This window comes from Marmota flaviventris, chromosome 15, assembly GCF_047511675.1.
Source record: "Marmota flaviventris isolate mMarFla1 chromosome 15, mMarFla1.hap1, whole genome shotgun sequence".
NCBI lineage: Eukaryota > Metazoa > Chordata > Mammalia > Rodentia > Sciuridae > Marmota > Marmota flaviventris.
In genome coordinates, this window is record NC_092512.1 from 83,691,173 (window position 1) to 83,716,198 (window position 25,026).

Genomic DNA, 25,026 nt, shown 5'->3' on the forward strand with positions numbered 1-25,026 from the left:
GGGAGCCCAGAGTGGTCCCTTAGACACAGAAGATGGAAAAGAAACTGAGGCCTAATGATGTGCAAGATTGACATCAAACCTACTAATGTGATAGTAAAAATAAATGTGACTCCATTCTGTAAAACAACCAGGCCAAGTTCAAGGGTCATGACTGGGGCAAGATGTTCTTTTCCTTTTCCTATAGAAATCTTTAAGAACATGAAACTACCTAATGAGGCATTGTTACAGTAACTAGGGTAAGGGGGCTCTGTTTCTGTAATGGGGTGACTGGGCTAACTGTGATTGGTTAGGCTTCCCGCCACCTGACTGCACTCTCCCACTTCTGTGACCTGGCTTGCTTGCATTGGCTAGACCCCCGAAAATCCCTTTTGCGGTTTTCAGGATTATAAGGAGCGCCCTTGCAATTGCTGGGGGCTGATCAGGGGCACAGCTTTATGTTCTGGTCAGGCGCCACCGGTGTGCTTCAATAAAGTCTTGATTTGATTATATGTGAGTGGTCTGGAAGTCAGTTTATGAAACCCAAGGACGAAGCTTTAACTATAACACAACAACAGAATAATGCACTTTCCAGAATGTCCTCCTCCCCACACGTCAGAGACCTCCCCTGTTAGCACCCGCCTGGGCGTCCCCACATCTCACAGTCTGCAACCAGAAAACCCAGCTCCAGCTGCTGCCCTTCCTGGGACAGCTTCCTCCCTAAGGCCTCATTTGTCTTCAGTTCCCACCACCTGCAGAGAAGGGGCCACTGAGACCATCAGAAACCTCCATGGTACCAAGTCTAATGCTCCATCCTTGTCATCCTCTAGTTCACTTCTGAGTGGGCTCAGGACAAGAGGCCTCGACTTTCCCAGAAGTCCAAGTTGTTCCATCTCCCAGTTTTGCGTGAACCTTCCTGATGCCCTTGTTCCCTGCCTCCTTCATAGACTTGCCCTCTTCTCCATGTCACTCCATAGAGGTGGGTCCAGAGCACACAGCAAGGCTCCTTGCACCTCTCTGTCTCCGTGCTCATCCCAGGTCACCCTCAGCATCATGGCAGTATTTTCCAGGATAGGGGGTCAGCCACCCCCCAGCTGGCTCCAGATGAAGATTCAGGAAGTGTCCCTGGTCTTTGGGCCCTTCCCCCACACCACTCCGTCACAAATCCCCGCTTCTTTTTTGAGACAAAATTATAAACGTGTTTGTATATATATTCACACAACCTCGTGAATATGTGTACATAACACATACATGTATAGAATATTACGTAATTGTAAATAAATATACCAGGTCCAACCACTTTTGTCCCCCTGTCACCTGGTCATGCCACCATGTTACATGTTACCTGTGCGTCTTCACAACGTCTCTGTCATCCCTGCCCAGCCACCGCCAAACCTTCCCTTAGAGACCCCTGGGCTGGACTGCCCTCTCTCCAGCCTGACAGGCGGCATCGCCCGTGTCCTGCTGCAGCGAGTCCCCAAGGTCGCCCTTGCGGGGTCGAGGCCGCTACCGTCCGCGCTTCTCCCCCTGCCCAGGGCCAGGACGCCCTGCTAGGGTCAGTGCGGGGGACCGCAGGAGCTGCCCCAGGACCAGCGGTGACAGCCGCGCCACACGCCACCCTCTCGGCCTCAAGGTCACGCCGTCTACACTGCAGGCAACAGGAGGGGTCTCCGCGACACGCCGGGACCATGGTCGCGCCCAGAAACCAGTCTCCAAGGCGACATGCCCAGGACCCTCCCAGACACCCCTGGACCCCAACCCACCTGGGCACACGGAGAGTCCACCGCGTCCATGAGGAGGGACGAAGGAGGCTGCGCAGCGGGTCCTCAACCTCCCTCTTCGGCCTCCCGTGTGAGGGGGGGAACTGCGGCCGGCGGAGGGGACTCTGGAGTCACATCTCGGCGGCGGGAGACCAAACACACACTGCTGGCTGGGTCCACAGCGACCTCTGACGGGATTTCCAGACACACAGCCTGTCAGGCTCCTTCCCTCTTAAGGACGCGCCCGCCCCACCCTCAGCTTCTGGTTCTCATACTGCGCTCACCTGGGAGCCCGTGATGGGGCGCGCCTCTCGCGTGGTTCCGCTGGCCCCGCTCCCCGCTGCTCCTAGGGGTGGGGCTCCACTCAGCCCCGCTCGGCTCCGCCCCCAGCTCCACCCATTCGCTGGGCTTCACTTGGTCCCGCTTGGCTCCGCCTCTCCAGCTCCGCCCATTCACTGGGCTCCCCTCGCTCTGCTGGGCCCCGCCCTCAGCACCACCCATTCGCCAGGCTCCACGCTTTCCACTCAGCTCCTCCCCCAGCTCCTCCCATTCCTCGGGTTCCACACCCTCCCTAGGCCCCGCCCTGTCCACTTCTCCTAAGGGTTGGCCTTAGCTGGATCGCTCCGCCCAGCACTTCGGCTCCGCCCACCTCCACTCGCTAAGCCTGACAGAGGAACAACAGTGCTTCTAAGTGACTTCTCAGTGACCTTTCCACACCAGAATGGAGTCAGAGAGGAGTCCCCTCCTCAAGGTCACCAGGTAGAGATGGGAGATGAGGCTGGTGGGAGCCTGCCTGTCTTCTGCTGCCAGTTTGCATCCCCAAAGCGGGGAGTGAAGCCTGCAGGCATAGCCCCCCAGGTGCTTCTTGGGTGCACGTGAGGTTTCACACAGGAAGAACCAGGGTCTAGACTCCTTGTGGCATAACAGGACTCAGGGCTGACTCTTTCTCTGGGACGAGGCTTTAGACAGCATCCAAACTTCTCATCCCACCAGCTTCGAGTGTGGCAGTCACATAGAGCAAAACTCTTGCCTGGGATTCCAGAGTCAGGTGGCCAGAGACCCACTCGACCTCACTCCTGCCTCCCATGGGCTCTAAGGAAGGCCCTCACCATCTCCTGGACACGGTTAGAAATACACGTGCTCAGGTAACACCCCAGGTGGGCTGCATCTGAACTGGGTTAGTGGTGAGCCCTGTGGATGTGAACAAGGCCTTCTCCTGGGGATTCTGATGCCAGCAAATGCCAAAATAAGAACGTACACATACACCCGTAGGTATTTAGTGTAAAATGGCCATGCAATGGTCTCGACCTCAAGTTCATTGGAAAATCCTCTTCACCTGGTGGACATTGATGGGCTCAGAGGAGAGTACACCAGATCCTGCAAAATCATCAGGAATTTGTTTCTCCAATGTGGGGGTCAGGCAGGCTCCTTCAAGGGGAAAATGGCTTAAGGCTGCCATTTAAGATATTTTAAGGCAAAGATCAGCTGCAGAAATAAAGCATTTTACCTAAAATTTGCCATGAGCCCCACCTCCCCTGAGATAATACTCTGCCTCTCACCTTGTACCAAGTCAGGATGCCTCCAAAGTAGGCCAGAATTAAGCACAATTAATGTTACATTCCCAAAATACATTTTTTTTTATTGTAAAGATTCCTGTCATGTAAAAAAAAAAAAAAAAAAAAAAAAAAAAAAAAAAAAAAAAAAGAAAAAAGAACCAGGGATACAATATGGAACTAAGTAAAAGATTTGGATAAAATACATTTTTGGGTTCATAGCTACTATACTAACTGAACAAGTTTTACTCTTCTTAATTTCATTCTGTATTTTCTTTGTAAAACTTTGTAGCTGTTGCCTGTTTGGTGTTTTTGCAGAAACACTACATCTAAAAGAACACCTGAGTTCAGTCGAGACCATAGCCTTCAGATAGAAGATACAACCCACTTCCAGTATTAACAATGACCCCAATTAAGTTGAAGGGGTCACTATAAAATGATATGCACTGAAATGAAAACCCAGTACTCCGACTTCAAGACTGGAGAAACTGACTTGCTTGATGTTTAAAACCAAATCCTGGAGACTAAGTTAAGGAAGTAAAAGGGTCAAGGAAAAAGAAGCCAATATTTGGGTCCTGGCTCTCTGAGGTCAGCCAGGATCCAGGGAAATATGGTGCCCCTCTCAGGTCCCTACAGCACTGGTGTGAGGCACCCAAAAGCGTGTTCAGAGGGACTGAAAGGACCTGAGAAAACAGGAATCCAGCCAGAGCACATTCTGCACAGAAGAGGGTCACTGAGTGGACAGGGAAATATTTTGAATACATCAAGAGAAGCAACAGTTGTTCAGCAAGACTGATCCATCCTGTCACATGGCCCAACTCGTAGAGAAACAGCTAAAGGGGCCAAGAGGGTTCTCGCATGTTCCCAAAAGTGATATCCCACAAATCTCAGCTAACTCTAAGAGTAGACAGGAAAATGGTCCAACTTGGTCTCAGATGCCTGGCAGGAGAGTTCAACCACTCACAGCCAGACGTGGGCATTCACGGGATCAGATGATAGTTCTTTTCTGTGACTTTAGATGTACAATTGTGTCAGTCCATCCAAAAGTAAGTGTCCCTGGGAGATGGTGAAGGAAGGGCTTTCATATGGGCGTGCCTGATAGACATCACAAAAAGTTCCCTAAGAGTCACAATCTGTTCTGAGTCCATTTGACACCTACAACCTTTTTAACCTCCTGCATGAGCAGACTTGATCTGTGAATGTTTTAAGATTGTCTGGTGAGTTCTTTCCTGGGCTGGGGGGATCTAGCTCAGTTGGTAGGGTGCTTGCTTTGCAGGCACAAGGCCCTGGGTTCAATCCCTAGCAACACACACACACACACACACACACACACACACACACACACATGGTTCTTTCCTTTTTAGCAATTGGGATAGCCATTCTGGTGATTAGGGGCACTTGGGAAGGTCCTTCCATCTCAGTTGAAGCTTGTCTTCTTTACAGGTCTTGATTAAATCCCCAGGAGTGCAGGGGCACAGCCCGTGGTGTGAGATCAGAAGACACTGATGGAGGGATGGCAATACCATAGGCTCAGCACTACTTTGAATCTGCTGCAATGTTTGAGTTGGGACCATCAGGTCCAGCTGTGGGTCCACAGCTACTCAAGAGGCTGAGGCAGGAGGATCACTGGAGTTTAGAGGTTCAAGACCAGCCTCTGCAACAGAGCAAGATTTCCTCCTGAGAAGCAGAAAACAATATCTGAGTATCTTCTGGCACAGGGTTGGTAACTTGCAAAATGGAGGCCCCGCATGTCGGACATTCTTTCTCTGGTTAGAGTGGACATTTTGAGAGTCAGGAGGAGTGGCAGCCTCCTTGATTCTTGGGGACCAGTGACCATGGGAGGCCCCCACAGTACCCCCAGAAATGCAGCTGGAATCTTCACATACTAGGTGGAGTGCCGCAGTCTGGCTGGGCACAATTCACGAGCCAATGAAGCAGGAACAAACTTTATTTCTGAACTCCACCAGCACACTCCACACACGCTCCCTGGGAACTCTCCCAAACGCCATGTGGCTCCTCTAGGAACCAACAACCGGAAATCCCTCCTCCGGAAATCCCTCCTCCCGCACTTCCCCAACCAATGGGAACTCTCCAGGAATCCCCACGAGAACTCCAAAGTAGCATGAGAACTCCAAAGTAGCAGGCCAAGGTGGACAGTAAAGGTCTAATATACAACCGAATCAATCCAGCATGATCTTAATGGCTTGCCTCTCAACCAATAATATTGGCAAAATGCCAGGGGCCATTCCGACTTGGCTGTGGCTCTCAGCAGTGGAGGAAGGTGGTGTCTTGGGCTGTCCTTAGGTTGACAAATGCTGCCAATGAACCACTTTCACATTGATCTTGAGTTCAATCCAGCAGCCAGACTTCTTGAGTTAAGACTACATCACCACAGGTTAAAACCTGCCATCCCGCTGTGCTTTAGTGATGGAAGGGTGCAGGACTGGGGTTGGCATTTTAGCTCCAGGTTCTATATAGCACTTGCTGTGACTCCTGTGTGCCACTTAAATTAAAGGTCATTGGTGGGTGTGGTGGCAAACACCTGTAATCCCAGTAGCATGGGAGGCTGAGGCAGGAGGATCATGGGTTCAAAGCCAGCCTCAGCCTCTTAGCAAGGCATAAAGCAACTCAGCGAGACCCTACCCTCTCAACATTACTGGTAATTAATGGTGAATATATATGTAAAATGTGAGTGCTCAGATAGTACCTGTTGCTCTCTTTTTTTTTTTTTTTATTGTGGCATGCTTTATAAATTTGAATCCTTGTGCAGGGGCCAGGCTAAGATTGGCTACTGTTTCCTTTTCTACCCTCATGATGGGTTTATCATTCAGATGAAAATAAAATAATATAGACCAAAATTAAAATACAAAATGCAGTTGAAAAAAAATGGAGAATACAGGTATGATTTTGATGACAGAATCTGCAGTGTTACTTGGACCGTGCAAGGTATCTGCCTTGGGCAGGCACAGTAACAAAACAGCCCATTTGAGATCTAGCATTTCTTTTTGGTACTAGGAATTTAACCCAGAGGCACTTAAATACTGAGCCACAACTCAGCCATTTCCATATTTTGTTTTCAGACAGGGTCTTGCTATATTGCTTACCGTCTGGATTAGGTGCTGAGGCTGGTCTTGAATTTGTGATCCTCCCACCTCAGCCTCCCATGTTGCTGGGATGACAATTGTACCTGGGTTGATTTGACATCTTCACAAAGAGCAAATGTTCAGGTTACACCTCCATCAACGTCATTCTGGGTTTTTTTTTTTTTTTTTTTTTTTTTTTTTTTAACATAAAAACGTTTGTGGACATTTAGAAATAAATGATGTGGGATGACAAAATGACAGGTCGCCCAGCCTGGCATACATATTTCCTCTCCTTTTCTAATGTGCACTGGAAGAACCTGAGTGTCTGTTGATCAGCACAGATGAGTATCAAGGCACTGTGGGTGGCGTAGCCATTGCTAGCCAGCATCTGGACCCCCAGGCGAGTGGGATCGTCCTTGTGCATCTGTCCCGAAGAGGAGGAGAACACACAGTACACAAAGTACATGAGCACAAAGAGTCTCTTGAGCAGCAGGATGGTCCTGGTGGCCCTCAGTTCTGGGGAAGCTCTTAGGGACAGGCTGGTGCTGTGGAGGTGCTGGCACTGACACTTATGCCTGCACAGGAGAGCCACCATGTACCCACTGGAGAGGGCCCTGAGCCCCATGAGGAAGATGTCCTGGAGTATTCCCATCAGGGAGAAGAAGATCCTGAAGTGGTTACCTGTGGGGGCAACATTGCAGGACTCAGAGACAAACCAGAAAGTTGCTGTGTCATTGGAGGGGGCCTTCCATGGAGGCCAAGATGCGAACATTGAAGAACATGTTGAACACCCAGAGAGTGAGCAAGGTCCATGCACTGCACTGTGGGACGTGTGCTTGGACTTGGCCAGAAAGGAGCTTCTGGGGTTGAGGGTGGTGGCCTGCAGGACACTCAGCAGGCAGGTGGTGCTGACCGACAGGCTCCTCATCAGCCTGTACAGGTAGATGACGGTTTTACATGTGATGTCGTTCCAAAAGTCCTGAACTCCCCAAATCCCTAGGTCCAGGTGCGCCCTGATTATGAGCATCAGCAGGTGAATCAGGGCCAGGTGAGCGATGGCCATGTCCGTGGGCCTGGTCCTGCGCTGAAGAAGAAACGTTAGGACGTGGAAAAGGAGCAGGAAGACGTTGGCTGTGATCCCAATGACAATTTGGAAACAAAAGGCATTTCTTACAGCAAGAAAAATATAAAGTGTGCTGCTTTTAATCATCTTTTTTTCTGGGGAGAAGAATCAGATGGTCAACGCCTTAGAATAAAAGGAAGGTCAACTCCTCCTCACCGCCACCACCAGCTTCAATATCCCAACCCCCAATACTGCCGGCTTCAAAATGTGTGGGTCCCCTTGACACCCCCTCTCCATACCTCTCAGCACTCAGGCACAGCATCTCCCATGGGTCTCTGTGCTTTCAAGGACAGGGCCACCATGGATCTGCCTGGGCACATGCAGCCACCTGACCAAAAGCTGAGAACATGGCATTTGAAGGGGACTCCAGTACAGCAGACTGCAGGAACAGCCACATAGAACTCTCAAGGTAAAGGTGTCAAGGGGACCGCCTTATACAGCTCTGTACCTCTAGTGTTCTCTATTCTGGGTTGTTCATCAACCGGTTACAGACAAAATATCAAAATATTAAAATGTTGCCTCTGAAAACAGGCTTCTTGCATTTGTTGATTAATATGTAATTTTTGGTACTGTATATTGAACCAGGTTTGCTTAACCACTTATAATATTTTACATATACTTGATTCTGCCAGAAAAACCACATCTAAGTGAGCAGAACCATCAGTTATTAGCAGGATCATGTTGCAAAATTTATTTTCTGTCCATCCTTTGGCACATGGAAAAATTTTAGTGTGGAACCCAACATGAACCACACCCCTAACGCTTTTTATTTTTATTTTGACACAGGGTGTCTCTAAGTTGCATAGGACCTCACTAAGTTGATGAAGCTGGTCTTGAACCTGCAACCCTCCTGCATCAGCTGCCCAAACCCCTGGGATTACAGGCTGGCACCACCACACCAGTAAAATTTAAGTACTTTGGGGGATTTCATTAAGAGACAGGAATCCCACCTCACTCTGAGAAAGGAGTTGACGTAGTGAGCCAGCTTTCCTGTCTTCTTTAAGTAAGCAATGATATTTCTCCCCAGAAGAGAGAAGAAAAACTAGACTAGACAATTGGCTGACGGAATCCTCATGGAAAATCTCCCTATAAACTGAAGGAAGTTTCTTTATTTCAGTTTTAATTCTGCTGTAGAGCTGTGACATAAGTCACATTGACAACAAGTTTAGCCACCTAGCCCCACATTTTGTCATCAGAAAAACAAGCGGGTAAGAGAATAAATTATATTCATCTCTACCTAGAAAATCACAGTGTTATCATATCAGTTACTAAAGGGTGCACAGAAATGACAAGGAGCCCAGGCAATTGAAGTGTCTCCAGCCTAGTTCAATAATTGCTTTGAAGTCTTTGAGGAAGTATAGTTGTCTAAAATGGAAATTCATTAGTCCCATTAGAAAAATTTAACATCTTCTAAATGATTAAGTGAGTAAGAACTTTTTTTCTCCATTCACACCTTCAGCAAAAAGATTCCCTCCCTTAGTATGCTCAAGAAAACAAAAGAAAAATGCTAATATAGGGTCTAGGAGTCTCCACATTCCAAGAGTCACAGATTGTTATTAATAGGCACAGTTCCCCGTGGCTTCTCTGTCTTTGGGGCAGCTGTGAGTAGATTCCATCTATTCCTGGGTGCACCCTGGCAGTAAGTTATGAAACAGACTCGGAGACTTTGTCCCCAAAGTCCTTTGCAACAGCATGAACTCAATATATACCATGTGAAGGTGCCCTTTACAAATGATGGGGAATAAAATAACTGAGTCTCTTCTGTTGGGTTATGCAATGCAGGTTTCTATTTGAACTAAATTAAGAAAATGAAATGCACAGCACTGGAAAACTGGAGGAGGAGTCATCTGAGTTATCTGTGGAAGGAGGGCACAGGACTCTGGTTTCAGCCCTGCCAGGGGGGGATGGCCACACTGCATCCCTGCATGCATTGTCATGGGAGGGAGGGACGGAGCCAGGAGGGGCCATGGACTTGCAAACACAGGTAGAGAACTGGGTTTTCCGGGGAGCATTGCCTGAAAACAGCTGAAAATTACTCTTTTTTTTCTATAGAAGAAATTTCCTGGTTACAGCTGGAAAACCTTATCATTGTACATTTTCAAGTTAAAATGTTATAAATAAATGTTTATATGTTGACTATAAATACACAGATACAACATTATTCTTTAAAGCATCATTTGAATTAATAATTCACACTAGTATATGCAAAAGGATGTATGACATTTTTATGTATAAAAACAACTCAGTAGAGGGGAAGAGTTCTGAGCCTCCTTGTTACTTAGAAATGATACAATTTGAGAAAATAAACATGTTAATTACCATAATGTGATCATAAAACAATTTAGACATGTATAGATTTATAATAGTGTACTCCAGATACAAGTCGTTACATCAATTAAAGGTCAAAATTTTTAAAAAATCTGCATTTAAACTTTTAAGCAAATATCTACTTGAGTTCTGAATTCTTAAAAGTTTTACCCTATATTCTCAAATCTTTCACATGTCAGATTTCCTTAGCAATTTTTTCTTTTTCATACCTGGGATTGAACCCAGGGGCACTATGTGACTGAGCTATGTCCTCAGCTCTTTCATTAAAATTTTGAGACAGGGTCTCTCTAAGTTACTTAGGGTCATGTTAATTGATGAGACTGGCCTCAAAATTGTGGTCTTCTTGATTCAGCCTCTCGAGTCACTGGGAATTTCTTAGCATCTTACCTTTCACATCTATATGCCCATGAACTAATTTAGCTTTAAGACTTTACTTTTTAGATGATATTCTGATTCAGTATGTACAAACACAAATTAAATCTTAATTATTACTTATATGAGAGGCTTGCATGAAAGTCAATACTTGTTTTCCAGAAAAATATTCTGACAATAAATTATTACAACTTTTTCTCAAACAGGGTTTGTGAATGTAGCTCAGTAGTAGAGAATTACCTAGCATGTATGGGGTCCTGGGCTTGAGATCCAGAATTTCAAAACAAAAATTTGAGTATCAATTTTGTATCTAAACCTCTTTGGGTTTGGAGAAATGCCACTGCTTTCTTAAAAGATGGAAGAATACCTGGACTGCAAGAAGACTCATATTTAAAGATTAGTTTGGATACTTTTCCTTTAATGAAATCCTCATAATAGAGTGTACCTGAATCTATTTTAATTCATGGTTTGGTTTTCCGCAAGAATTCCACAAATATAAATAGAAAACAATGCAAAAATGTGTTCTTTCTAATATTTTATAATAGCAGTTGTGTGAATAGGCCTGATTCTGACATAATAATCAAAATATATAAAATATGTAACTATATAGAAAAATTCAAATAGTCATAAGCTCCATCAATTTTCTCCAAACAGAGATTTCCAGTGTACTGTACTATTCTGGTAATTTTTTTCAGCTCTCTGAGTTAGTGACAGAAGGTGATCAGATATTAAAACAATCCTAAGAATTCTACCAACTGACATAAATGAGGATCTGCATTTTAAAAATTAGAACAATCCTGGAAAGGTAAACCATGCAGGAAGTTCTCCCTGTGTGACTTGTGTGCTTCATCCTCCTTACATCTGAATTCATTAAGTAAAAATTCCCCAGGGCACACCTTCCTCAACTGCTGGAAAATGCCACATTACATTCTGTTTTTATAAATTATACGACCCAAATTTCCATCTTTTACAGGTAGATTTACACCACACTGATTCTTTTGTGAGTGATGGTAACTTGACTGAATGATTTTAAGATTCATCTGTGGTTTCTTATACAACAGCATCACCTTCCTATTTTATGCTATGTTTAGGATTTAATGCAATATTTGGTCTTTGCATATTATACCACTGAAGATTCCACCCCCTGTGTGTAGATGTATACAGTTTTGATTCTGATGCCTATACAAGAGGGTCGCCATGTACCCTCTTGACATAATAAATTCAAGACTCATCTGTGGCTTCCTATGCATCAGAATCTTTTTCCTATTTAATGTTGAGTAGAACTCCATGATATATCCAGACCATATCTTCATACATTCATATACTTGGGAATATCAGACTGTCTCTATCACTGACTATTATAAATATGGTATCCTGAGCAATGGTGTTTAAATAATAGTAGTTGTCCTTATATCCGGTTTTTTGTTATATTCATAAAAGTTCAATTGATAGATGAGATGGCAGTTATAATAAGGGATGTTTACAATCTATTAGGCATAAAGGAGATTTCTGAGATTCTTGATTTATTAAAACCGCTGCAATCTTTCACATACCTATAAATGTATGGACTGATTCAGAAAAAGAAAGTGATATTTACTACCTAGGGTTCCTTTCACACATCAATCAGAAATATAAAGTTATTAGTTTGTTGGAGCCATATGCACAATAATCTGTACTTATTATTCTCAGTTTCAAGCTTCAATGTAATCATTTTTAAAAACCACTTTATGCATTCATCCAACATGGAGAGCAAACTCACTATTCCATGATGCGTCAGTGCATGGTGGTGTGGTAGCTCAGGTCAAGAACTGATCCATCATGCAATGATTCAACGTTGACTGTCCTACCTCCACAAACATTTCAAAAAGGCAACACTTTGTCTTGGCGTGCAGATGAAAACCAAAGGACTGATGGTGGCATAGTCATTGGACACCATGATCTGGACAGAACAGCACACAGGGTCATTTTTTCACATGGTTCTTGAGGAGGAGATGACGCAGTCCAAACAGTACATGAGCACAAAAAATCCCTTGAGCACCAGGATGGCCCTGGTGGACATCTGTTCTGGGGAGGCTTTTGGAGACAGGCTGGTGCCATGAAGGTGCTGGCAGTGCCCCTTATGCCTATGCAAGAGGGTCACCATGTACCCACTGGAGAGGGCCATGAGCCCTATCAGGAAGAAATCCCTTAAGGCACCCAGTATGGTAAACAAATGCCTGAGGAAGTAGCTCATGGGCAAGATAGTGCAGGAGTCACTGAGGAATATAAGGCCCTGTGAGGTTACAGTGGAGTTGTCAACAGCAGAGATGGAGAAGTTGGCACTGAAGGACATATAAAAGACCCACAGGAACATAAGAGACCTCAGGCTGTCCTGTGGGGACTTAGGTTTGAACTTTGCCAAGCAGGGGCTTCTGGGGCTGAGGGTGATAGCCTGCAGGACACTCAGCAGGCAGGTGGCAGAAATGGACAGGCCCCTCATCAACCTGTACAAGTAGGCAATTGATTGACATGTGACATCACCCCAAAGACCCCCTGAGATGTAAAAGTGTCTAAAGCTAGAAACCCCATGGTGGGCAGCATCAAGAGGTGGCTTAGGGACAAGAGACTGATGATCCAGTCTGTGTTCTTGAGCCTCTTGTCACAGAGGAACTTGATGACATGTAACAGAAAGAGGATGGTGTTGGCCAGGATCCCAATTCCAACTTCAGAGTAAAAGGTGCTTCTTAAGTTAATAATGCCATGCACCATGTGTTTTTTTCCTCATCTTTTGGGGTAAGGAATCATGGAGTACATTTCTTAGGAGAAAAGTAAGAAAATTCATTAACCCAAATATTAAATTTCATCCATCTCAGCCAACACTGTTGCCAGGAGGAAAATATGTTGGCCTAGCCCAATGCCCACTTTCCCCTCTAACTGAAGTTTTGCTGACACACCCTGGAAACCATTCTTTCCTCTCTCTTTTCCCATCATTTCCCAATCATGGCTGGATTACATTTTATGCAAAGTATGAAGTGAGTTCCTGTGCATTAAAAATTGTCACATTTTGGGCTGGGGATGTGGCTCAAGTGGTAGTGCACTCGCCTGGCATCCTGGCATGCATGTGGCCTGGGTTCGATCCTCAGCACCACATACAAACAAAGATGTTGTGTCTGCTGAAAACTAAAAAATATTAAAACATTCTCTCTCTCTCTCTCTCTCTCTCTCTCTCTCTCTCTCTCTCTCTCTCTCTCTTTAAAAAAATTGTCATATGTTAAAGAAAATCTTTCCCGGATACAATCTTGAATTTTTCTTGGTGATATTTTAGTGCAAGGGTGGCCTATGTGTCCTTCCTGTAGTAAGGACTATGTACTTTTGGGTCAATTGAAATTGTGATGGTTTAATTAGAAAGAAAACCCTCCTAAGCAAGGAGTCTCAATGTTTTAGGCCATGCATATTTACATTAGATTCCTGTTACCTTTATTCTGGTTTGTTCATGAACACATGCAATTTTGTTAATACATTCACAGAGAAAATGCTAAGTATTGCAACCTCTGAAGTCAGATGGCTTGAATATACCTATGTAATCTTCCATTTAAAGGGTAAGTATTCAACTTTGAGAAGCCCATGAGCCTGGGCTCTGGGCTCGTCTCATGTATAAGCTGAATAAAACCTCATCATGTATGTACATGAGATACCGTGCATGAAACAGGATGAAGCATGTTTGCCATAGAGGGAAGACTTGCTGCACAGTAGGATCTCTGTGGAATTGTTCAATTTTTTATACTTCTGCAGATCCTCATTCATAGAAATCTCTTAATAGTTGATCATCTCTATCACCAACTCAGAGAGGCTAAAAAAATTACCAGAATTACAATCTGTTGGCAATCTCTGTTCAGAGAAAATGGAGTGGATTTTAGAATGATTTGATTCCCTTAAACAGCTACCTAAGTTAAGAATTTTTGTTATCAAATCAAAATTTGACCTATGTGATCCAAGTCCAGTGTCAAATACTAGCAGAAACACATTTCAGTATTTTTCTACTTTAATATGGATAGCCAGGCATGGTGGCAAATTCCTGTAATCCAGCAGGCTGAGGCTACAGGATTGCAAGTTCAGTGCCAGCCTCAGCAGCTGTGATGCACTTAGCAACTCAGTGAGACCCTGTCTATAAATAAAACACAAAATAGGGCTGGGGATGGGGCTTGCTTGTTCAGTGTCCCTGAGTTCAAGCCCCAGTACCAAATCAAAAACAAACAAAACAAAACCTTAAATACGTGGAATCATCATGGTAAACAGAACCATAATTAAAAGAGATACACATTCACTCCACTTGAGGAAATTTTACAGTGTAAGTATCCAACCTAACTTTGAAATATGAGTCTTTTTGGAGTCCAAGTTTTCCATCTTCCTTCAAGAATGCAATGTTATTTCTCCTGACTCAAGGGGTCCACCTGTAAAAATGACACTTGGGTTTATTATATTGATGCCTCACACATACCAGATGCATTTTCTACTACTGAACTACATCTCCAGCTCTGATTCTAGAGAATTTTGAAATGACTTACTGGCAGAATGTTTTCCTGGAAAACATATATATTTAATTTAATTTAAGCATCTCCTATGAGTAATAATTGAGATTTAATTTGTGTTTTCACATACTGAACCATAATAACACCTGAAATCAAAGTCTTAAGGCTAAATTAGTTCATGAGCCTATGGATGTAAAAGACACTAAGGAATTCCCAGCTACTCAGGAGGCAGAGACAGGAGGATGTCAAGTTCAAGGCCAGCTAGCACATTAGAGAGACCCTGTTTCAAAATAATAAATTAAATTTGGGCTAGGGATGTACCTCATTGGTAAGAAGCTCTGGGTTCAATCCCTGATACAAAAACCAAAAGTGCTAAGGAAAGCTGACATCTTAAAGATGTGTGAACATTTTTGTTGCCATGTGAGAATTCAGAGTGTAAGTACAGGTTTTGTTTAAACATTGAAATGCAGATTTTTTTTTTTTTTTAACCTTTAGAAGACATAATATCTGAACTTAGGGAGTCTCGTATTAGAATTCAATACATGTTGACATTGCTAGCTGAACACTTTAGGAGAATTAACATTTTGATTATCTCAAATTGTATAATTTCTTAGTGTGCAGAGTATCAAAACTCTCATTTGGTCACCTGTAATCACCTGATGTAGACTCTGGCGACCACATTGAACTATAGACATGAGAAATGCTGACCCCCAGCCCTGCAGCTGTGCCCAGATGCCCCTCACCCCTCCTCTGACTACTCCTTCCACTGCCCCTTCCCAGCCCCTGCTGAGCTGCGAAGGTGGTATTCAGATAGATGTTTGGCACTTAATTGCCACCTCAGAATTCTTACATTTTACTGACAAAACTTTACCAGACTTTGTAAGCAAGTACTAGAAGGAGGGTACTAGCTATGGCTTATGGTCCTGTGTTTAATCTCCTTATGCTTTAATTACTGGTAATGTAAAAGTTAAAAGGGAAGAAGATAGATATCTTGTAACATGTAGTAAATGTAATTTAACTAATTGCAACACCAGAAATAATAGAGAAAAAGGATGATACTTCATCAGCCCTCTTTTTCTTATTACCAGGAAATATTTCAGAGCCATGGTAGGCTGATGCTGGTTTTCAAGTCTTACAACAAATACATGCCCAGCTAGAGAGATCTAAATGTGCTCTTTGACTCATAATAGTGGGAGTTGTTCCCTTGGTTTCTTTTATTGCTTCCATGGTCACAGCTTTGGTGGCCATATCTCAAATATTCAACATGCAAATTTTCTTAATAATTTGGCTCAGAATACTTCCAAGGCTCTTCACAATCAAATAAATATTGATGAAAGGATTGAGACCAAGTTAAATGCCTTAGAGGCTGCTGTCATGAATATAGGTAATGAATTTTCCACTTTGAAATTCAAGGAAAGACTTAAATGTCATAAGTATGTGTGTGTTACTACTGCCAAATGCAATGCTTCTTAATGGTATTGGGAGAAGGTTCAAAACCATTTGTTGGATATTTGGCAGAATAATGATAACAGCTTGGATCTTTTGGAGCTGCATCATCGGATTCAAGATATACAAGAAAGTAAGGTTGATTTTTCAGATCCTACTTCTTTAGGTGATCAAATACTTAAAGTATTAAACAGCTTTAACCCTGGAAACATTCTTATACACTCTGCATTATATATCCTTGTATTGTTCTCATTGATATTTATTCTCTGTTGTGTTGTAATTGTAGGATGTCGTGCCCCCAGCACAAGAATTTAGGGACTTGAAATAATGACTCATCACCTGCTTTTTCAAAGAAAGAAGGACAGATCTTTGGGAAGCCCCTCTGAATGACCCATGCCTTCCAGTCCTGAAGCAGGAGGCTATGACCAGTCACTACATTTGTGGTGACTTGGGCATTGTCCCAGCTAAGATAGAGGGGAGGGGTCTTCAGATGTAGGCATTATGCATGAGGGTTGAGTTATACTCATGTGTCTCTTGTAACTCTGCCCCTCTGGCTATTTTTGAATAGAACTTTCTAAGAACAAGAGTCCCCCAATAAAAGCTCTCTTCTGAATGTGGTCACTCTCTCACCAGCCTCTCATGACTTTCTCTTGCCCTCCCTTTTGGGGAGCCTTAGGCCAAAGCAGAGAAGCCATCCTGAAGCTTGTGTAAAGGTAAAGTGTATCTGTGTTTTATTTGGTGTCCCTGGAATTTCACATGAGTGAACTTAATTTCAGCTGTCTGTGCAGGTCGGGGGTGGCAATTTGTAACTGTGTCGTCAGCAATTTGCCTGACCTGCATGGGCAGCAATTTGTAATTGGTGTTCAGAGGGATTACACACACACACACACACACACACACACACACACACACGTCTTATATTTTTCAAGAGTAAAAGCAAAGCAAAAATTGCCCTGGGAGCTTTCGAACATGGTGGCGGGCGCGGAGAGATCAAGTCTCTGATCTCTTCAGTTGCACAGGCATAGGGAGACTTAAACCGTCTAAATGCTGTTTGCTCAGGATCACTAGGCAATGCTGAGCTGATGTGGATCTGGGGCAAACAGTCTGCGCCTCTCAGAACACACACCGAGCCTGGAGTATCTGAATTCAGGCTCCCGTTGGCCTTAATCTCACAGACAAACCGCTGTGACACAGCGCTAAATGCTTCCGTTTCCTGTCTGCTCCTCCTGAACCTGCAGAGGTTAATACCAACCGAGCCTTCATAGGCAGTGGCTGCAGGATTGAGACAGGGCTTGGGAGAGCCAGTCAGGACCCACAGGTTGCATCGGACACCAGGCAAAGGGAAGAAACTGTCTCCATTTGCATGGGATACCACCATGGCAGATAACTGACATCACCAGAATGTGGTGGATGAGATAACTGCTGAGAGCCACAGCCGAGTCGGAATGGCCCCTGGCATTTTGCCAATAGTATTGGTTGACAGGCAAGGCATTACTATCCACCTCGCTGCTACTTTGGAGTTCTCACACTACTTTGGAGTTCTCATGGGGATTCCTGGGGATTCTCAGAGAGTTTCCATTGGTTGGAGAAGTGCAGGAGGAGGGATTTCTGGCTGGTTCCTGGACGAGCCACGTGGCATTTGGGAGAATTCCCCAGGAGCGTGTGTGAAGTGTTTTGGTGGAGTTCAAAAATAAAGTTTGTTCCTGATTCAGTGGCTCGTGATTTGTGCGCAGCCAGACTGTGGCATTTGGCGGCCTGTGTGGGGAATGCCTGAAGCTCGGAGGTAAGTGAAATTGCTCGCCCCTAAGGGAAGGCGAGAGAATGGGTGACCATTTCAAAAAACAATGTGTTCTTGTTTTGATTTGTTTTGTTTTTGTTTCAAGCTGCCTATCCCTAGAACTTTCTCAGGCAAACTGGGAAAAATGGCTGGCTCAAGGTTTGAAGTTGTTTGCCCCTGAGGAAGAGATAGAAATAGACCACAAATGCACATGTCAAGAAAATAGGAAAATTGATACAACGATTTTTTGTTCCGTTTTTGTTTCATTCTGTTATGGAAGGTTGCCAATGAGGAATTTTGCATGGAGATGGCTAGGCGAAATGCAGCAGCCGGTTACCCTCAAAGAAATCTAGATATGTTGTTAGGAAAAGGACCTTATGAGGGTCAATGACAACAAATTGAATATAATCCTGCTATATATGCACAAATTTCTGCAGACGCAGTTAGGGCATGGAAGACTTTACAAGGGCATGGAGATTTACAAGGTCAATTATCTAAGGTAATACAGGGAGCCAATGAACCTTACGTTGAATTTGTAGATAGTCTTATTCAAACAGCTACCAGAGTTTTTGGGGATACAGAACAAGCAATGCCATTAATTAAACAACTGGCTTATGACCAAGCAAATTGTTGGTGCAGAGAGGTCATTAGGCCTTGGAAACATGGAGATTTAAACACATATATTAAATTATGTAGAGATATTAATGAACAAGGGCAAGTCTTGGCAGCTCCAGTACAATAGGCTTTAGATGCCAGGTCAAAAACATGCTACAATTGTGAACAAACAGGACATTTTAAAAGGAGTTGCCCCATAGGAGGAGGGTTTAACAAAGCTAGGAATCAAAGGAGTAGAATACCAGGTATTTTCCCATGATGCCGTAGAGGGAGACATTGGGCTAGTGAATGCTGTTCTCAAACCACCATACAGGGTACTCCGTTATCAAAAAATGGACAAGGACCAGGATTTACCCACAATATCATGGAGAAAGGCATTGGGCTCCATTGCCAAAAAAACGGACAGGGGGCCCAATGCTCCAGGGCCCACGACCACAAATATACGGGGCACTGGAGGAACCCAGAAACACCATGGAGGAACCCACCAACATCATCAGGGTAGTGCCCAGGACACATTATCCATCAGATCTCTCATCAGACGAACCAGAGGGAGTGCAGGGTTGGACATCTGCACCTCCGCCAGAGCAGTACTAACTCCAGAGATGGGAGTTCAAATCATTCCCACAGGAGTAAAAGGACCTCTTCCCCAAGGAACAGTAGGCTTATTGTTAGGACACAGTTCTTCTACTCTAAAAGGTCTTATGATAAGTCCTGGGGTAATTGATCCCGATTATGAAGGTGAAATAAAAATTATAGCTAGTTCTCCAAAGGGTATATCATTAATTTCATCAGGAGATAGAATAGCACAATTATTAATAATACCCAGTCTACATGATAAATTTTTCAGTAGTATAGAAAGAGGTTCCAGGAGATTAGGCTCCACAGGTGTAGATTGGGCTATGCTGTCTTTAAATTTAGATTCTCGCCCAATGCTAAAACTAAATATTCAAGGACGTGAATTTAATGGGCTACTTGATACAGGTTCAGACCTTAGCATCATATCTCGTCAAGAATGGCCAAAACATTGGCCATTACAACAAGCCAATCAAACGCTTCGAGGCCTCGGAGTGGCAACTAATCCCCACAGAAGTGCAATGGTATGAGATTAGAGGATCCTGAAGGATGTGAAGGAACTATACAACCATATGTATTGGATCATCTTCCTATAAATTTATGGGGAATAGATGTCCTAGATCAATTAAGTTTGACATTAACAAATAACATCAATCCAAATGTGCCAACTATTAGGGCTAGACAAGGTTTTAGGAAAGGAAAAAGATTAGGAGAACAAGAACAAGGTATAGCAGCACCAACTCAAATAGATCAAGGAATAAATAGACATGGATTGGGTTTTCAGAAGAGGTCACTGAGGCAATAAAAATTACTTGGAAATCAGAAAGACCAGTATGGGTTCCTCAGTGGCCCCTGACTAAAGAAAAGATACAAGCAGCCCATGACCTGGTCAAACAACAATTAGCGGAGGGACATATACAACCTTCTGTATCTCCCTATAATACTCCCATTTTTGTCATTAAAAAGAAATCTGGTAAATGGAGATTATTGCAAGATTTAAGAGCCATTAATAATGAGATGGTTATTATGGGACCTGCTCAATCAGGGATTCCTCAATTGTCTGCTATGCCAAAAACCTGGTACATTTTAGCTATAGATATTAAAGATTGTTTTTTTTTTTTCAATTCCAATTCATCCTGAGGATAGTCCAAATTATGCATTTACTATCCCTGCACTGAATAATGAAGGTCCTGATCAGAGATATGAATGGAAAGTACTCCCTCAAGGGATGGCTAACAGCCCAACTATGTGTCAAATTTATGTTAAAAAAGCAATCCAGCCACTTAGAAATTAAAATCCTGAACTACAAATATTTCACTATATGGATGATGTATTTTTAGCACACAAAGACAAAAACACATTGCTAGAATGTTATGCCACACTTACAAATGTATTAAAAAAATATAATCTAAAGATAGCAATAGATAAACTACAATTAAATCTTCCAATTAATTATTTAGGAGTTCTATTATCCTCAACCATGATCCATCCACCAAAATTTCAAGTACGAGTAGATCAACTCAAATCACTTAATGACTTTCAAAAGTTATTAGGAGACATGAATTGTATAAGGCCTTATCTAGGCATACCAACAGGAGAATTGGGACCTTTATTTGACATCCTAAAAGGTCCATCAGATCCAAATTCACCCTGCATGTTAACGCCTGAAGCAAGAAAGGCATTAAAAATTATTGAAACATATATGGAAAATATGCATTTGGATAGAATTAATATACGTTTGCCTTTATTATTTATTGTAATACCAACAAAAAATATTCCTACAAGAGTATTTTGGCAAGAAGGTCCATTATTGTGGATACAATTATCTTATTTTCCTAACACTATTCTTACTAGGTATCCTGAGGCTGTAGGACAATTAATACTCAAAGGAATAAAAGCAGCAAAGGGAGTGTTTGGAATTTCTCCAAATAAAATTATTACTCCATATACTATGGATCAAATTGATGAGTTAGCTAATGAGTTAAATACTTGGGCAATAATCATGGGTAAATCTAATGTTTCATTTGATAATCACTTACCATCTAATCCTTTGTTGTCTTTTTGGTCTTCTCATCCTGTGGTTTTTCCAAAAATGACAAGAAAAACCCCTATCATGAATGCTCCAAATGTATTCACTGATGGGTCAAATAATGGTACAGCAGCAGTAGTTACCCCTGATCAAACGTTTACATTTTTAGTACCCAAACAATCAGCTCAAAAGGTAGAGCTTAATGCAGTTTTACAAGCTTTTGTGATGTTGAAAGATTCTGTATTTAATTTATTTTCTGATAGTCAGTATATAGTTAATGCTATAGTATCCCTAGAAGATGCTGGTAGGATTTCCTCTTCCTCTACTGTTTTCTCTTTGTTTTTTACTATACAAAGTCTAATCTGGGACAGAAAAAAACCCATTCTTTAAGGACATATCAGGGCACATACAGGATTGTCTGGAGTCTTTAGTTTGGGCAATGATTTAGCAGATAAAACTACACATTACATACATATTTTCTCTACACTAGAAGAATCTACAAATTTTCATAAATGGTTCCATGTCAATGCTAATACTTTACAAAAATGTTTTAAAATAACTAGGAACAAGCCAGACATATAATAAAACAATGTCAAAAGTGTGTGACCTTTTTACCACAAGTTAATCTTGGAATAAATCCTAGAGGACTGATACCTAACCATATTTGGCAGATGTACATAACACATTTGCCAGAATTTGGAAAATTAAAAATATTTGCATGTTACAATTGATACTTCTTCTGGATTTTTGATGGGCTCCCTTCATGCTGGAGAAAAAACTAAAGATAGTATAGCTCATTACTTACAAAATTTTGCCACTGTGAGCATTCCAAAACAGTTAAAAACAGATAATGGTCCTGGCTATACCTCTACCTCTTTTAAACAATTTTGCTCATCATTTGGCATTACTCACATAATAGGAATTCCATACAATCCTCAGGGATAAGGCATAGTAGAAAGAGCTCATCAAACCATTAAAATGTACTTATTAAGGCAAAAAGAGGGAATTGGAAAGGGGTATATATCCCCCAAAGATGAACTTAAAATAACCCTTTTTACTCTAAACTTTTTAAATTTGGATTCATCAGGACTTAGTGCTGTGGAAAGGCATATGTATCCAAAAAATGTACATAAGCCTAAGGTACTTTGGAAGGATATTCTAACAGGACAATGGAAAGATCCTGACCCAGTGATTGTCTGGAGTTGGGGTTCTGTTTGTGTGTTTCCACAGGGAGAATAGCAGCCGATTTGGATTCCAGAGAGACTAACCAAAGCAATATCTACAGACCCAAAAGAAGATGATTTGACTCAAATCCATAACAGCTGATATCCAGAACTCCAGCTTGGCTATTCTTACATCTGTGACAGTGATTAACCAGGATTCTTTTTTCAATATCTATTTTATTATTGCATTTTTCCACATCATAAAGTTCTATTTTATTTTTTTAGCTCATACAGACCTAGGTTAATGTTTTTCTGATCAGTTTTATTTTTTGACTGTGGAGTTTTAAACATTGCAATGGAGATTTCACTTGTGTAACGCTACAAGGCATTTACTATTGTCTTATGTGTTGTACGTTTGTGTGCACACTTGTGTTTGGTGTTGTATGTCTGTGCGTATGTCCATATATCATATATGAGGAGCACTCATGAAAAAATGGATCCAAATATTTTTTTATTCACGTTATTTTAATAGTTTAATTTAAATTGGGTAAACAGTTGTTGAGGATTGTTTTAATATGCGAACAAATAAGGAGGTTAACAGATCTGTTTGTTTACTTTCACCTTTCCTTTTCATTATATTTAATAATTCTGTTCAGGATAATGTAAATTGTTCAGAAAATTGTTTTCTTAGTGCCTGTTGGAATGTTACATTTTTTTTTAGCATGATTGCCAGAATTCCTATCTTCATCCCAGTGCTGGTGAAGACAATGATAAAACCAAACTACAGCTTCTTCAATAGTTATCACAACAAACTGTATAAACTGATGCATCAATGAATAATAACTCAACAAGTGATGCTCAATCAAGAAGTCGATTTACTGTGGGAGGAAATGGACATATTGATGGATTCCTGTGCTTTGAACTGCTTGCAGAACTTGCCTAGACTATGTATCACTTTTATGCATTGTGAACTGTCTGTTGGTGCAGCAAATTGTGGTAGTGCTGGAGTATCTTTGCTGATGATGTCACAGGTGGTACAATTTTTCAAAGGAGCCGTCAATTGGCTTAGTGTCATGGCATTTTGCATCCTCCTCCCTTCTACTAGTGATGGTCTAAAATTGGGGGGCCAACAGAGGTGAGGCAAAGATCCTCATCCCCCACACTGGCACCAAGGCCAAATTTGGGGGTCAACAGAGGTGAGGCAAAGAACCTCACCCCCCACTGGTGCAAAGGCCTATCCACAAGTATGGCTGTATGCTGGACCGGTAGTCAGTGACGGGTAAGATCCAATTGTAGTGGTACCAACCTAAGACAGGTGGCTAATGCCTAGAGGTCAGCTCATCCGATGACGGATGAGGACCATATGTTTTATTGGACAACCTAACAGGCACGGTTCCTAAGCCACATTGCTTGTTGTTTAATTAAACAGAAGGGGGAGATGCTGAGACCCACAGCCGAGTCAGAATGGCCCCTGGCATTTTGCCAATAGTATTGGTTGACAGGCGAGGCATTACTATCTGCCTCTGCCGCTACTTTGGAGTTCTCACGCTTCTTTGGAGTTCTCGTGGGGATTCCCAGGGATTCCTGGAGAGTTCCCATTGGTTGGGGAAGTGCAGGAGGAGGGATTTCTGGAGGAGATTTTCCAGTGGCTGGTTCATGGATGAGCCGCGTGGCATTCGTGAGAATTCCCCAGGAGCATGTGTGAAATGTTTTGGTGGAGTTCAAAAATAAAGTTTGTTCCTGCTTCAGTGGCTCGTGATTTGTGCCCAGCCAGACTGCAGCAGATAACTTCATTGAAACCAGTGGTGGCAGGTGTGTAACCCCCTAGCCCTCCCTCTCCACACAGCGGGAAACCTCAAGGGCCCCTCCCAGCTCTCCTGTGAGCGGGATATTCAGACCAAGGGAGCCAGGAGCATCGCGGGACCTGCAGCATGGGACCATTGGCTACAACTCCCACAAGTGCTGACAACTGAGGTCTCTTGCACCAGCTACCCAGGACGTGGCTACCAGAGGTTCTCAGCCCCATGCTCCACAACCTTAGGGTGTGAGGGAATGGCAAGCAGGGAGAGTGTGCCCAGTCGTTCAAGAAAATAGGGCTCCAGGGAGCAGCAGACCTGGTGTGTAGCCAGTATTGTGGTGAGCTACACAGGTGAGAGGGGACTGACTGGAGGAAAAGTGGGGAAGTGACTAGACACAAGAAAAGGCTCTAGGCAATCAGAATTGGAGACCCGCCCAGTCGGGGAGGAGGAGCTGCTTCACAGTGATGGGTTCATGCGTATTGAGAGGAGAAGCTTGGCCCGGTGGGCACTGCTCCATCTGCTGGAAGATAAGTTAATCAAACTGTAAGACTGCATTTTTAATTTTTTTTTATTATTTGTTTATTTTGTTTTTTTATATTTTTTATTTTAATTTTTAAAAATTTTTTTTAATTTTTTTTCTTTTGTATTTTCTATTTTTTTCTTTTGTCTTTTCATTTCTTTTCAATTTCCTTATTCCCCTTTCCTTGAATTCTACCTGTTTACTCCCATTCTCTTTAGTGACTACTTCCCTCCACTTCTAATACCTTTCCTCCCAAGAATCATGAGGCTGTTTATGTGTAATTTACTAAATATGTATAGGTAAATGTTCTGAGGCATTATATAGTGCTACCAAGTCCCTAGCTACCCCCAAATACTCCAGACCATTCTCCTGTTAATATCCTTCATCAGTAGAGCAATCTT

At 42.9% G+C, this 25,026-nt stretch overlaps 1 protein-coding gene and 1 pseudogene across 1 annotated transcript; both read right to left on the reverse strand.

Annotated features, from left to right (window-relative positions):
* Window positions 1–6,598: 6,598 nt before the first annotated feature.
* LOC114090590 (vomeronasal type-1 receptor 90-like) lies at window positions 6,599–7,435 on the reverse strand. Its single transcript, XM_027932806.2, has one exon. It carries the CDS (start codon window positions 7,433–7,435, stop codon window positions 6,599–6,601), a length of 837 nt encoding a protein of 278 aa, XP_027788607.2.
* A 4,603-nt stretch (window positions 7,436–12,038) lies between these two features.
* LOC114090589 (vomeronasal type-1 receptor 90-like) lies at window positions 12,039–12,943 on the reverse strand (annotated as a pseudogene).
* Between the last annotated feature and the right edge of the window lie 12,083 nt (window positions 12,944–25,026).

Bases quoted from the DNA above. Each gene is read 5' to 3' on its own strand.
- LOC114090590 (XM_027932806.2), bottom strand. From the start codon at position 7,435: ATGGCCATCGCTCACCTGGCCCTGATTCACCTGCTGATGCTCATAATC.